Source organism: Poecilia reticulata, chromosome 19 (genome assembly GCF_904066995.2).
Source record: "Poecilia reticulata chromosome 19, P_reticulata-male-v2, whole genome shotgun sequence".
Taxonomy (NCBI): domain Eukaryota; kingdom Metazoa; phylum Chordata; class Actinopteri; order Cyprinodontiformes; family Poeciliidae; genus Poecilia; species Poecilia reticulata.
The window spans coordinates 15,993,177-16,007,438 of NC_088848.1; the positions used below are offsets into that span (position 1 = coordinate 15,993,177).

General features: G+C 37.2%; 3 protein-coding genes and 1 long non-coding RNA gene across 13 annotated transcripts in view; 3 read left to right on the plus strand and 1 right to left on the minus strand.

Annotated features, from left to right (window-relative positions):
- The window catches only part of LOC145549073 (uncharacterized), a 138,820-nt gene that overhangs the window by 85,305 nt on the left and 39,253 nt on the right, over positions 1–14,262 (minus strand). The gene's annotated exons all lie outside the window — the stretch shown is intronic.
- LOC103481784 (uncharacterized) lies at positions 72–3,552 on the plus strand. Of its 3 annotated transcripts, none has more exons than XM_008437541.3 (3): positions 72–566; positions 713–871; positions 1,716–3,552. In XM_008437541.3, exons 2-3 carry the CDS (start codon positions 757–759, stop codon positions 2,939–2,941), a joined length of 1,341 nt encoding a protein of 446 aa, XP_008435763.1. In that variant the 5' UTR covers positions 72–566; positions 713–756; the 3' UTR covers positions 2,942–3,552. The 3 variants fall into 3 exon arrangements, with proteins under 3 accessions (XP_008435763.1, XP_008435762.1, XP_017166232.1); XM_008437540.3 differs by having other exon boundaries at positions 75–566; positions 662–871; XM_017310743.2 differs by lacking the exon at positions 72–566 and having other exon boundaries at positions 720–867.
- On the plus strand, positions 3,990–8,727 carry LOC103481787 (uncharacterized). Its single transcript, XM_008437545.3, has 3 exons — positions 3,990–4,474; positions 4,575–4,792; positions 5,397–8,727. Exons 2-3 carry the CDS (start codon positions 4,675–4,677, stop codon positions 6,767–6,769), a joined length of 1,491 nt encoding a protein of 496 aa, XP_008435767.1. The 5' UTR covers positions 3,990–4,474; positions 4,575–4,674; the 3' UTR covers positions 6,770–8,727.
- Positions 9,572–13,198, plus strand: LOC103481789 (uncharacterized). Its single transcript, XM_008437550.3, has 3 exons — positions 9,572–9,987; positions 10,155–10,335; positions 11,035–13,198. Exons 2-3 carry the CDS (start codon positions 10,218–10,220, stop codon positions 12,519–12,521), a joined length of 1,605 nt encoding a protein of 534 aa, XP_008435772.1. The 5' UTR covers positions 9,572–9,987; positions 10,155–10,217; the 3' UTR covers positions 12,522–13,198.

Consider the following 14,262-nt stretch of genomic DNA (forward strand, 5'->3'; position numbering starts at 1 on the left):
AGATAAACATTTGTTCCACTTCTACGGTAAGTGGAACTGGAGTTAAATTACTCGTGTGTAACATTACTGTCAAAAAAAAACCCTACTGATTACGGGAAATGGCTTGTCGAATCAGGACTTTACTTTTCATTGATTGGCCAACGAACAGGAAGTAACCGGATGCTAGCTTGACTAGCTTAGCCCTAAGAGAAACCCGTTTTAAAGTTTGTGTAAAATGAGTGTGTGACTGGTGTTTTCGATTATTCGGTTGATATTCGTCGTGAAAATGTCGCTGTTGTGCATTTCTTTTTCAGTCGCTGAGATTACCTCCAGCGGAGGTTTTCTGCACGGAATGGCTTTTTATTAGCAACCGAAATTGACTACTAGACTCGGTGGAGCTAAAGCAGCTAACAGCAGAGACTTAATCAGTGCTTCTGAGGTTGAAGCTTTTAAAAGTTTGTGGTTATTGCTACAGGACAAATCCACACTCTACGTTTTGTGAGGCTATGAGCGAAACACAAGACCGTGAGTGGACACTTCCAGACCGAGAGACTGGAGACAGAGTGGACCCAGAACATCTGTCCAAGGTATCCGACTCTCTGCTCTGCAGCATCGCTTTAGCTGCTCGCATCTTTTGTTAATACGCCCTTATTTTATCAACTGCTGATTTGTGTCCATACAGCAGAGAATACCGGAATATCCAGGTTATATGACTGAAACCTTGCTCTTCTAGAACATGTGAGGGTTGAAGACAAGAATCGTGAAAGCCGAGCAAGAATGTCTGCATTGATGGAAGTTGAAGCAGACAAACCCAGAGGGCTCAGCGTGGAAGCCTCAATACTTGTAGCATCCAATTCAGAACTGGAGCAGACTCAAGACAGCAAAGATGTCAGTAAGTGACACACACTGGTTTGCATAGAATCAAATTAATTATTGCGATAAACGGTAATATTGTTTCAAGACTTTTTGACACTGATTTAATGGAAATTACGTAATAATGCATGCGATTTCCTGCCATAGATATACACTTTATTTTCGAAAGAACACATTCGAAAGAACACATAACACTGGAACTGATAAACAAAACAACCAAAAACAAAAATAAAATGGATTCTCAGTCTCCATCAACAAAAAACGTACTTGAATAAAAAGTAAACATAAACCCAAGTGGAAATAAATACTGCATTCAACCAAAAGAGTGCAGATTATGAAGTCTGTATACTATATTGCCCTTCAGTAATCATTAGATTTAAATAGAGAAGATGGGCACATCCGACTATTTAATACAATAGTTCATACTACACGACTTTTTGCCCCTATTTTCCCCTTATGACAATCTTAGAACTTTGGCCGTTCTAAGATTGTCGCTGATGATTTCGTAACCGAAATCATCAGCTTAACTGCAGCCAATTGCAGAAACACAGTAACATTGCTGCAAGCTACAGTTGTCTTATCTCCACTTAGCTGAAGCATAAAAAATCTGGTGAATGAAAACAAGTGCAACAATATATTTGATGATGATTATTGATTATTTTGATGTTTGACCAAATTTAATCTTTGTTGCTTGTTACATGTTTTTAAAAAAAAATTATGTTTCTATCATGTTAAGCACTTTAAAATGTACTTTTCCCCCTTTCTTTTCTGAATTTTATTTTGTACATTTTCTTACTCTTAATATATTGTTTTAATTATTTGTAAACGAATATTGATGTTCATGTATCTTTCAATACTCCCAGGCCATCAGATGTTGGTGATTAAAGTGGTTCCCCATGACTGGAGCCCCGGTTTGGACCAGCAGGACCTTGAGCCCCCCCACATAAAGGAGGAAGATGAGGAACTGTGGATCAGTCAGGAGGAAGAGCAGCTTACTGCAAATGGTGACGATGAAGAGAAAACTCAGTTATCAAAGCCTCATCAGATCAAAACTGAAGACCACAGAGATACTGAAGGTTCAACCAGCAGCTCAGCTGAACAGATGGAAACGGAAGAAGAGGACTGTGGCGGACCAGAACCAGACGGAAACACAAGTCCAGCATGTTCTCTTCGACAAACTGAGGTGACAGTTAAGGAGAAAAGAAAAACACCTGATCTGGGTTCCAAATTCATGGCTCCTACCGGAGGAAGCCCATTTCACTGCAATTTCTGTGGTAAAAGATTCAAACGTAAGACTAATGTTAAATTACACATGATGATCCACACAGGCAGTAGAGAGCATAGCTGTGATGTCTGTGGGAAAGGATTTAAAGAAAAACATTATCTTCAGACACACATGAGACTCCACACTGGAGAGAAACCTTTCGCCTGTGACCAGTGTGATAAAAGGTTTCACGCAAAGACGAGTCTTAAAACTCACCTGAAGGTTCATTCAGGGGAAAAACCTTTTCCGTGTGATATTTGTGGCACAAGGTTTAAAATGAAGGGAACTCTTAAAAACCACATGATGATTCACACCGCAGAGAAACCATTTGTGTGTACCGTGTGCAGTAAAGGATTTTCACTTCAAGTCCACCTAAAGAGTCACATGTGTGTCCACACAGGGGAGAAGCTGTTCACTTGCAGTGTTTGCACAAAAGGATTTTCACAGCAAATTCATCTAAAGATTCACACGCGCATTCATACCGGAGAGAAGCCGTTTATTTGCAGTGTTTGTTCCAAAGGATTTTCACAAAAAGAGACCTTAAAGAGGCACATGTGTGTTCACACGGGAGAAAAACCGTTTATTTGTAGTGTTTGCAGTAAGGGATTTTCACAAAAAGAGACACTGAAGAGACACATGTGTGTTCACACCGGTGAGAAGCCATTCGTTTGTGGTCTTTGTTCTAAAGGATTTTCCCAACAAATTCATCTGAAAAGTCACATGCGTGTTCACACAGGAGAGAAACCATTTGTTTGTAGAGTTTGTGCCAAAGCATTTTCAAAACAAGAGTCTCTAAAGAGACACGTGTGCTCTCACAGAAGATAAACTTTGTGGTAAAGGAACAGGTTCTTCCTGTCGTCCTTCAAATTTCTTTAAAGGGAAAGTGAAAATGGTTGCTCTAATAGGAAGAGCTGTTAAATTACATTTAATGAGGAGGTCAGAAGTGGGGCAGTGTTTTTAAAGTCAACATTATGGCCTTTTAGAAAGTAATCATCAAATTTATTCAAGCTTTAATTGTGAATTTGAACTGACAAAGTGGATGTTTATGCAAATCAATTCAAACGGCCTCATAGGCCATAGATTTAGGTCATGAAAACTGTCAAAACATGGAGATGTCAGCCTGGTATTTCAGAAGTATACATCCTTGGTGGAGTGTTATGCTCAAAGTTATTTATTTTAATATTCGACTTGACATGTGGACCCGACAAGAAATATTTGATCTTATTTTTGCTCATTTGAAAATCCACGTAGTTGGTGAACAGAGTACATGACGGTATCTAAAATTTTATATAATGTTTAGTTGTGCATCAATTTACTTATTTATTGTTATTTTTATGTATTATTTATGTTTGATTTGACTCCAAATAACGCATCTTAATGTCTTTGTAAAGTTTCTAGAGTACAGTTGTTATATTAAATGCTTTTACTTTCTCAAACATGACTGGTGTTTTTAAAAGGATAAGAGAGGTCCATTGCACAAAAGAAAAAAAAACATTTTCAAGTGTGCCAACTGCTCATTTATTGTTCACATTTGTTTATCAGAAAAATACTCCACACTCCTCCACTTACGTTTTGGTTATTGTTGTCTTGGAGATGAGACAATTCAGTAAATAATTTAGTCCCACCACTGATATAATGCAGAAATACTGAACACTTCCAAACTGAGGCTATTACTCATCTTTGACAGTGCATGAAAAGACACAAATGAGGAAATAAAATAAGGATAACGGAACAATATCTACACTTATTTGTAGTCCTGAGCTGTAATTATGTACTGTAAGAGTTCAAAATAATCATAGTGACTATAATATGCACTTACGTTCTTTTATTCTGAAAAACTAACGGATGAAAGTGGAAATCGTTTTCCAAAGTAGGTGTTTTACTTGTCACTAATTGGCCAGGGAAGAGGAAGTTACGGGATGTAGCGATGCTAGCTGGATTAGCTAAATCTCTAAAGAAAAGCATCTTGGATTTTGTGTAAAAAGAAAGTGTCTAGTTGATGTCACACAGTCTAGTTTACAGTGCTCTTGTAAATATTGCTTCTTCGTGTTTGTTTTGCGCTACTGTGAGTATTTATTGCCGAACTTTTCGTACATAATATAAATAGCCATCCTTAGCAAAGTGAATGGCCCGTTAGCCACCATAGGGCTAAACCAGCTAACAGCAGGGACTTAATTGGTGTTTTAGACTTCGAAGTTTTAAAATGTTTGTGGCTTAACGCTACAAAACGAGTCCATACTATTGGGTTTGTCAGACGGTGCGGGGAGGACCACATCGTCTGTGGACTGTTCCTCTAACCCTATGGTCCAGGTGAGGACCGAGAGACTGGAGCAGAGTGAATCCAGACCTACTGATAAGGTATCGGACTTCTCTGTAGCATCAGTTCAGCTCTGCTCCACCTTACATTTTCTGTTAATGCACTTTATTTGATCAGAGGCTGATTTGTGTCTGGTTCCAGTTTCAGGCAGCAGAAAGACAATTTACTGGTTATAAGACCAGAACCATCACCTACTAGAACATGTGAAGGTTGAAGAAAAAAAACAACAGATGGAGTGAGGATGTCTGAGATGATGAAGGTTGAAGCCAATGAACCTGGATGGTTCAGCTTGGAGCCCCTCCTGCCTGCAGCATCCAAGTCAGAACTGGAGGAGGAAACACAAGACGGCAAAGATCTGAGTAAGTGACACACCTTGTCTGAATTGGAGAAAATTAACAACCAGAAGTTGTAAAAGAGTAAATAAACTGTGGAAACAATCAAATTGATAAATATATGTAAATATCACTGCTGTTATTGCAACCAGAGGCAGAATTCACCTTGAATTGGCTAGATGTTCAACAGAGGGCCCCTCATATATCCAGCTGCTGAAATGTCTTCTAACCAGGCCAGCTCCAAACAAAAGATTTTGGCTTCATTTTTGCTGTTCAGTTTAAAATCAGGTGGCTAGAATGTTGAACAGACCACAAGGATTAAAAAATACAATGCCATAAAATTACCATAATGCTCACAAGTTGAATGTGAAATGCACCTCTTCATCTTTCAGAAACTGTTTGGAATTTTTCAAATTGCACAAATGTTTGCAGACTTATGGGAATGAAAATTGGGTTTGTCTAAATGTGTCATGAGCGAAACATTCAGCTTGAACGGTTTAGTTTTATTTTTTTATTTTTTTTGTAAATCGGAAACTAGAAAAAGTCTGCAGACATCTTGGCTATGTAAACAATAACATTTTATTTTATTATGAGCATTCAACAATGTCCGTGTGCATTTTCTTGTCCCCAGTTCATCAGATGTTGGTGATTAAAAAGGTTCCCGAGGACTGGAGCTCCAGTTTGGACGAGCAGGACCCAGAGCGCCCTCTTATAAAGAAGGAAGAGGAGGAGCTGTGGATCAGTCAGGAGGAAGAGCAGTTTACTGTGAAAACTGAAGATGAAGAGAAACCTCACTTGTCAGAGCTTCATCAGATCAAAACGGAAGGCAATGGAGAAACAGGGGCTCCAAGCAGCAGCTTGGTTAAACAGATGGAAACAGAACCTGAAGAAGATGTCTGTAGGACTCCAGAACCAAACCCAAACAGGGGCCCATTTCCAGTATGTTTCTCTCAACAAAGTACGATGGCTCAGATTGGAGTCCAAACAGGATACAAACATTTCAGTTGCAATATTTGTGGCAAAAGTTTCAAAAGTTACACGACTTTCAAAATACACATGATGACTCACACTGGAATGAGGGAGCACAGCTGTGATTTTTGTGGTAAAGGATTTGAAGAAAAGCGTGCTCTTCAGACACATATGAGACTCCACACCGGAGAGAGACCATTTGCTTGTGAAGATTGTGGTAAAACGTTTCATGCAAAAGCTATTCTTAAAATGCACCTGAGAGTCCATTCGGGAGAAAAACCCTTTTCTTGTTATGTCTGTGGTACAAGATTTAAAACGAAAGGAACTCTAACAAGGCACATGAGGATCCACACCACAGAGAAACCGTTTGTTTGTCATGTTTGCAGTAAAGGATTTTCCCTACAACATCATCTAAAGAGGCACATGAGTGTTCACACAGGAGAGAGACAATTTATTTGTGGTGTTTGCAGTGAGGGATTTTCACAACAAACTCAATTAAAGAGACACGTGCGTGTTCACGCTCAGGAGAGGTCATTTATTTGTATTGTTTGTAGTAAACGATTTTTTAAACAAGAGACTCTGGAGAGACACATGCGTGTTCACACAGGAGAAGACCCATTTATATGTAATGTTTGCAGTAAGGGATTTTCAAAACAAGAGACTCTGAGTGGACACATGCGTGCTCACACAGGAGAGAAAATGTTTATTTGTAGTGAGTGCGATAAAGGATTTACACGACAACAGAGTCTGAAAAACCACATGGAGGTTCACACTGCACTATTTAGCTGTGGCGACTGTAGCAAACGTTTTGTAAAGGAAACGCAGTTGATGCGGCATGTCAAACTCCACACAGAGGAGAGGCCGTTTAGTTGTGAAGTCTGCAGGAGCAGATTTAATAAAAGGCTCCATCTTGAAAATCACATGAGAGTGCATTCGGGAGAGAAGCCATTTGTTTGCAGTGTTTGCAGTAAAGCGTTTTCACGACATGGAAATTTGATGAGACACATGGCCGTTCATGAAGGCTGCAACTCTTGATATTGTCAGTTGGTTTGTCAGACTTTTTTCACTTATTAGGATTTTGTTTTTGATTTTCTGTGGAGCTCCATTAGTTTTTCATTCTGGATACAGAATGAACTCCAGATTAATAATGCCTCCATTATTATTATTATTATTTAATAATGCCTCCACAGTTACAGTTTTAAGCTTAAGAATTACTTAACTTAAAAATTATAATGCTTTCATTATTATGACATAATAATGGAGACATTATTATTATTATGTAACAATTATTACAGAATTTTAAACTTAAAAAAAGAGTTGGAAAACATGTCTTTAAAAATATTTCTCTTTTTGGCGATGATTCAATATTTAAAAAAACTGTAGGCCTCATAAATGGTGAGCCAATAATGACATTATTATATTAATGTACTGAAATTCCTAAGAAATATTTTCTTCATCAATCTCAGATCTATCAAATTATATCCAAATGTAAATATTATACTTAATAAAAGAAGTAGCATGTCATACACAAAGTAATGAGGTGAAAATAACAAAATGACAAAAAATGTTTAGCCCCATTAATTTTTGTATGTTTGTCACACATGTTTTAGATCAGATACATTTGAGTAATGGACAAATTTATATTATTTAGTCACAAAATCCTGTGATTTAATGAAGGTGTTTATTTTTTTGTGAAAGGGGGAAAAAAATCCAAGCCTGAGTCACAACCTTTTAAAAATGAGTTCAATTTCTTTAGCCACACCTTCAATAGGACCTGTCTGACAAAGTGGAGCAGGTCTCAAAAGATCCTCAAAAGTCAGGAAAAGGAACATCATATCAGAAATAAAATATGGTTTTGACAATGTGATGGATCTGGAGCTGTTTTGCTGCTTCAGGACCTGGGGGGCTGGCTGTGATGAATTGAACCATAAATTCTGTTGTCCACCAAGACATCCTGAAGGAAAATGTCCGGCCATCTATTTGTGACCTCAAACCAAAGAGCACTTGAATTCTGAAGTGGAACAAAAATCCGACGCACACCAGAAAGTCCCCCTCCGAAAAACAAAGATTTTAATTTTGTATTGGCCTAATCAAAGTCCTGTGCTGAGTCTGACTGAAATGGTGTTTAATTACCATAAAAAGGAGGTTAATGCTTGAAAACTCTCGGGTGTGGCTAAATAAAAAATTACGCAGAGTGCTAAAGTTATATTGGAGCTAGAATAAATTAATGACATATTAGTGATTCTTATAACATGTCTTTAAGTGATTAAACATGAAATATAACATTCAAGAAAGTTTTGAGGGGAACAAGATGTAACCCTATAAAAAAGGTTGAGTGTTGGTATTAAGAGTTTCTTGCAAAATCTGGATTTGTAAAATCCTGAAATGCATTTTTAAAGGAAAAGTTTTGACAAAAGGACAAATAAACTCCAACTTGGCACTTTTCATTGACAAGCTTTGCTTGCCTTGAACCACCAAGATAACTGATTTTAAGGGCCTTACTTCACGTTGGTGTCATCTCTCTTTGGGAGGTGCAGGTCACATTCCCCATCGTTCATTGGGTCTTGTTTAAACACTATACAGATATTGCTGTGTAAAGTAGAGAGGTACTGTACAGTCAGATTGGTGTGCAGATCACTGAATGTTCTGTGATTGGCATCAGAGAAGGGAACTGAGCTTAAATTCTGATTTTATTGTGACTGTTGGCCAAATCTGCTCGGCCCCACTAGTGACCATTCCGCATAGTCTTTGTGGCTTACACAGCTCTTCTTTCTTTTACAAGATTCTACATAATATTTTTATTCTAATGTATTTGGGACACACCAGTTTGATGAAAGCATTGAATGTAAAAAAAAATGTCTCAAGTTTGTTTCCTTGATTAAAAGAATTATGAGAGATGTTGACTGAATTTTTGTCAGTTTGATAAACCGTTACAAAACCTTTGTAAATGGGAATAATTGGTTTGTTAAACATTAAAAGGTCTTTGTAACAAAGGTGTGCCTGAACCTTTTAGTCAATCTGTCATCTATGTCTTAGATCGATGTTTGTGAAGGTTGAAACAGGACTTAGTTTTTCAAGTCAAAGCTCTAAGATTTATTATTAGAAATTCAGCATAGTTTATTTAGATTATATAGAGGTGGCATTAATGTGTGGTTTTGCTGGGTACCAGCTCATGAAGGGGTTAAAGGAAATGAAAAGGCAGAAAAATGAGCAAAAAGGGCTTTAGAAATGGCAATAACGATTATAATTCCTTTTGGGAAAGGGGAAGGGAAATCATTTATTAAGAGAAAAGAAATGGAAAAATGGCAAAAAAGGTGAAATGAAGATAAGAAAGGGAGAAGATTATACAAAGTACAGAAGTCAGTATTAATTAGAAATATTAATGAGAGAAACAAGGGAAGAAATAATAATGATCAGATTAAGAGTAGGTCATACATTTAAATGATATTTTATATTTAATAGGGAGGAAAAATAATGATAAATGTGAAGGCTGTGGAGAGAAAGAAAATGTTGAACATGTATTAATGAACTGTAGAACATGAATCTGAAAGGGAGAATTTGAAAAGAATGGTTGGAAGGACAGGTCAAGAATGGAGTCTTAAAGGAATATTAGGAAATGAAGGAAACATAATGGATATTTATAGATTAAGAAAAGAATTATTTATTTTTCTTCAAAATACAAAATTAATAAATAGAATTTAATAGATGTAAAGAAATGTTGCTACACACTCGTGTACAGTAGGTGGCGGTATGCACCTTAAAGTTGCTTGCGATCCGCCATAATAGAAGAGAAAAAGAAGAGTCAGAGCTCTACTTGTCATTCATTGGTTATCTATGAGGAAGTTACGCGGATGTAGCAATGTTAGCTTAAATGGTTTTGTTTTGAGAGAAAAACGTCGGAAATTTTGTGTAAAAAACTGGCGTAATGAGTGTCTGAGTCTCTTCTTGACAGCACGACTGTCAAGAAGTATGTTAGCATCGATCCCTTCTGGTTATATTTGTCCAAAGCTTACGGTAAATAACGTCATTGTTTTCTATTAGCAAAATTGACTGTTAGCCACAGTGGAGCTAAAGCAGTTAACAACAGAGACTTAAATAAGTGTTTTAGAGGTCGAAGCATTCAAATGTGAATGGTTTGACGCCAGAAGGCAAACCTACACTCGGAGTTTGTGACATTGTGGGGAAGCCTTGTTGTCCAGCTGAGGACAGAGACTGGGGGAAGTTACAGAGTGGATCCAGAACTTCTGACCAAGGTATCAGACTCTCTGCTCTGCAGCATCGCTTCAGCTTTGCTAGTGTTTACATTTGTTAATTCACTTTATTTGATCAGATGTGGGGTTTTTTTGTGTCTTACTCCAGTTTTAGAGAGCATTAAAACAGTTAATGAATAGCGCATGTGACTGAAACCTTGATCTTCTAGAACATGTGAAGGTTGTAAACAAGGACTGTGAGAAGGAAAAGGGGAGTCCAGAGAGGAGCGAGGATGACTGAGATGATGAAGGTTGAAGCAGATGAACCTGGAGGGTTCGGCTTGGAGCCCTCCATGCCTGCAGCATCCACATCAGAACTGGGGCAGGAGACACAAGATGGCAAAGATCTCAGTAAGTGACACACATTTGTATATCTGGATTGGAGTAAACTCTTACGGGAAGTTACAAAAAGACTGCCATTATATCTTTGGATTCTAAAAGTTCCCTGGGTCCTGACCTGTATTTCTTTAACATGACTTTTTAATCTATCCCTAGATTCTGGTGAGATTTCCTTCATCTGGAAATCTACCCAACTGTCATTAATAAGTAGCAATTGTACCACTTTTTCTCCCTCTTTATTTATTTTTTTTACCAAAAATATGACCTAATCTAGTTTCAGGAAAAGGCATAAAATAATTACAGAAACCATAAAAGTAGAAAAAATGGTAATCACATTATGCAGCCTGTTTCTGGTTCTTTTAAAAGCATATTTATTCAGTTAATCACAACATTCTGAGACAGGCTCGCTTGCATTGAACCATCTTAACAAAACGTACTGTGGTGTGGACGTAGTTTTGCAACAGATCTTCACCAAATGCAACGGGGATCATTCCTAATGCCTATTATGTATGTCATCTGCTGAAATTTAAAATTGATAAATATAATTGAAACAAAATATTTTTAAACATGCTTGCCATTATCATATTGAACAGATTATTTTTTTCTTAGATTTGAAAAATGATAGAGAATGGCTTTAATTTTTTAATGTTAATTTTGTAATCCTTAAATAACGTGTGTCAATAATTCCCCTGTGTGTTTTGTTGTTCCAAGTTCATCAGATGTTCGAAATTAAAGTGGTCCCCCATGACTGGATCCCTAGTTTGGATCAGCAGGACCCAGATCCCCACATAAAGGAAGAGGAGGAGGAACTGTGGATCAGTCAGGAGGCAGAGCAGCTTACTGTGAAGAAAGAAAATGAAGATAAACCTCAGTTATCAGAGGTACAGGTGATCAAAACTGATGACCATAGAAAGACAGAGACACCAATCAGCAGTTTGGCTGACCACATGACACAAACTAATACACAGGACTGTGGAATATCAGAACCGGACAGAAACCCTGATCCGGTGTGTTCTTCTCAACAAAGTAAAATGAAAGTTCACAAAAATGGTAAAAGATCCAAATTATGTTCCACAAGCTCAGCTAAAGTGGGAGTTGATGCAGGAGAGAGGCCATTTGATTGCAATGTTTGCGGCAAAAGGTTCAAACGCAAGTCTCACGTTAAATTGCACGTGATGACACACACTGCAAATAGAGAACATAACTGCGATATTTGTAGTAAAGGATTCAGAGAGAAGAGTTCTCTTCAGACACACATGAGACGTCACACTGGAGAGAGACCGTTCACCTGTGACCATTGTGGCAAAAAATTTCATGCAAAGAAGTTTCTTACTACTCACATGAAGGTCCATTCAGGAGAAAAACCCTTTCCCTGTGATGTCTGTGGTACAAGATTTAGGGTAAAGGAAAGTCTTAAAAATCACATGTGGATCCACACCACGGAGAAACCATTCGTTTGTAATATTTGCAGTAAAGGGTTTTCACAAAAAGAAAGTCTAAAAAGCCATTTGCGTGTTCACACAGGAGAGAAACCATTCGTTTGTTCTCTTTGTAGAAAAGGGTTTTCACGACAGCAAAGTCTAAAGAGTCACATGCATGTTCACACAAGAGAGAAACCTTTTGTTTGTAGTGTTTGCAGTAAGGGATTTTCACAAAAGGAAAGCCTAAAAACTCACATGCGTGTTCACACAGGTGAAAAACCATTTATTTGTAGCATCTGCAGTCAAGGATTTTCACTAAAAGAGAGCCTAAAGACTCACATGCGTGTTCACACAGGTGAGAAACCGTTTACTTGCGATGTCTGCAGTAAAGGATTTTCACTAAAAGAGAGTCTAAAGAGTCACATGCGCGTTCACACGGGGGAAAAACCTTTTACCTGTGGTGTTTGTAGTAAGGGATTTTCACATTCTGGGGGTCTGAAAACACACATGGCTGTTCACACCGCACAATTTAGCTGTAGTGAGTGTGGCAAATGTTTTGTAAAGGAGATACAGATGGAGCGACACATGAGGCTGCACTCTGAGGAGAGGCCATATGGTTGTGATGTCTGTAAAAACAGATTTAAACACAAGTGTCACCTTGAAAGTCACATGAAGCTCCATTCAGGGGAGAAACCAGCTGTGCTTAGTGTTTCCTGTGAAGTACTTTCTCAAGATGTTCTCCAGAAACACACAAATGTTACCGAGGTCTGCAAATAATGATTATGACGATGGTCAACAATGGTGGTCAATATCATAAAATATTTTTTTTTTTTACTTTTAAGATCAAGATCTTATTTTGATTTGCTCACATTAAAGGATTAAAGAATACAAAAACTACTTAGCACTTTAACCCTATTCTAATTAGATTGTGGCAACCTCAATAGAAATTTAAGGAGAATGAAAATTTTATATTCTATGACATGCACATAGAATATGTGCTTATTGTCCCATTTGATGGGACAATTAATCTCAGAATCCAGTTTAACTTCAGCATCAAAGTTATTATTAGTATCACTTGTAGTAGTTTTAACATTTTCCATGACATTCTCACCAGCACAATTATATTGCCTTCTGTATTGAATGATGCTGGGGGTAAATTACAGCCTGAAACATGGACACACATTTCGCTTAGCAATCAAACTTTTGATTTTTTTTTTCCGTATGAACAGAAAGGCTACTGTTTGTAGTTTAAAGTAAATTCATCCTATTCCAAGTTCAGGGCACTTTAGACCTGGACAGCTCCTTATTGTGAAGGTTTGCTGTATTGACGACATGAATAGAGACACAAACCTACATGTTGCTGCTTTAACGGACTGGTGATCAGTCATATTTCTATCTGTTGCTTTTTATGGGCTCCTTTTCTGTTCTCAGTTGTGATAAACATTTTTACTTCATTCTCTCTACTGTGTATTGTTGTGTCACCCATGTTTTGACTTGGTTGTTCTGCCGCTCCAGAGCTTTTTTCATTCTGCCAACATTACATTTTAAATGTCACATTCTTTCCCTATACAGGGTTGTAAATAGAGGTAATACAAGATAAAAATGTGTAATTTCTACTTTTTTTTTTGTTTGTTTTTATTCGTTGAAAATATCTAAAAAAAAATAAAAATCACATACTAAGGTTATCAGACAAAGTTGATATTTTTAGTAGAAGTTAAAGTATTTTTTAAGTCTTATTTCAGTTTATGCATGTTGCATTGTGGCTATTTTACTGAAAAATATAGACTATCTTGTGTGTTGCATTCTGGTTTATCTTTAGAATAGGCCTGACTGTAACCATATATTTTTCAGATGTGATATGTATAGAAACGGTAAATAAATGAATCTAGAAAAAATTACCTCCAGAATTAAAAATCTGCATATTTTAAGATGGTGACAGTAATTTCTTTGTAAGACAACATGACCACATGTAATGTCTGTAAGAAGGTGAAGTTTTGATGTGAGGAGTTGAACTGTTACTGGAAATCAAATGGGTAATTATAGCTGCCTCATTTCTGTCTTTTGTACGATGATTGTGACACACCCACCGTGTATTTTCTTGCTTATTTTATAGGTGGGAATTTACAGAGTTGGATCATTTACATTCCATTTACTAAAAAAAGCAAATATATTAGGAAATCATGAGTTGGCAACAGATTAATCCAGGATTGAGGCTGCTGTTTATGAGCAGAGTGCAGCGTATTGTTTAAAAAAAAAAACTGTGCATTTAAAGGCTCTTATTGTGAAAATTTAAAGGAGGTTTTGGTACAGCGAGCTCGGTAGAGTTTGCACATCATTTCAAAGAGTACATCAGCATGTTCATGCTGACTCTGAAGGGATGCACCGTCAGAGCGCTTTAGGTAAAAACCCTTAATTTTACTGTGTAAAAGGTTTTACACTTAGAAAGTAATAGCATAAATATTTAATTGTAAATATTTGTCTTTCAGTTTCTGTTGGAGGTTTAATAATATAGCAGCAT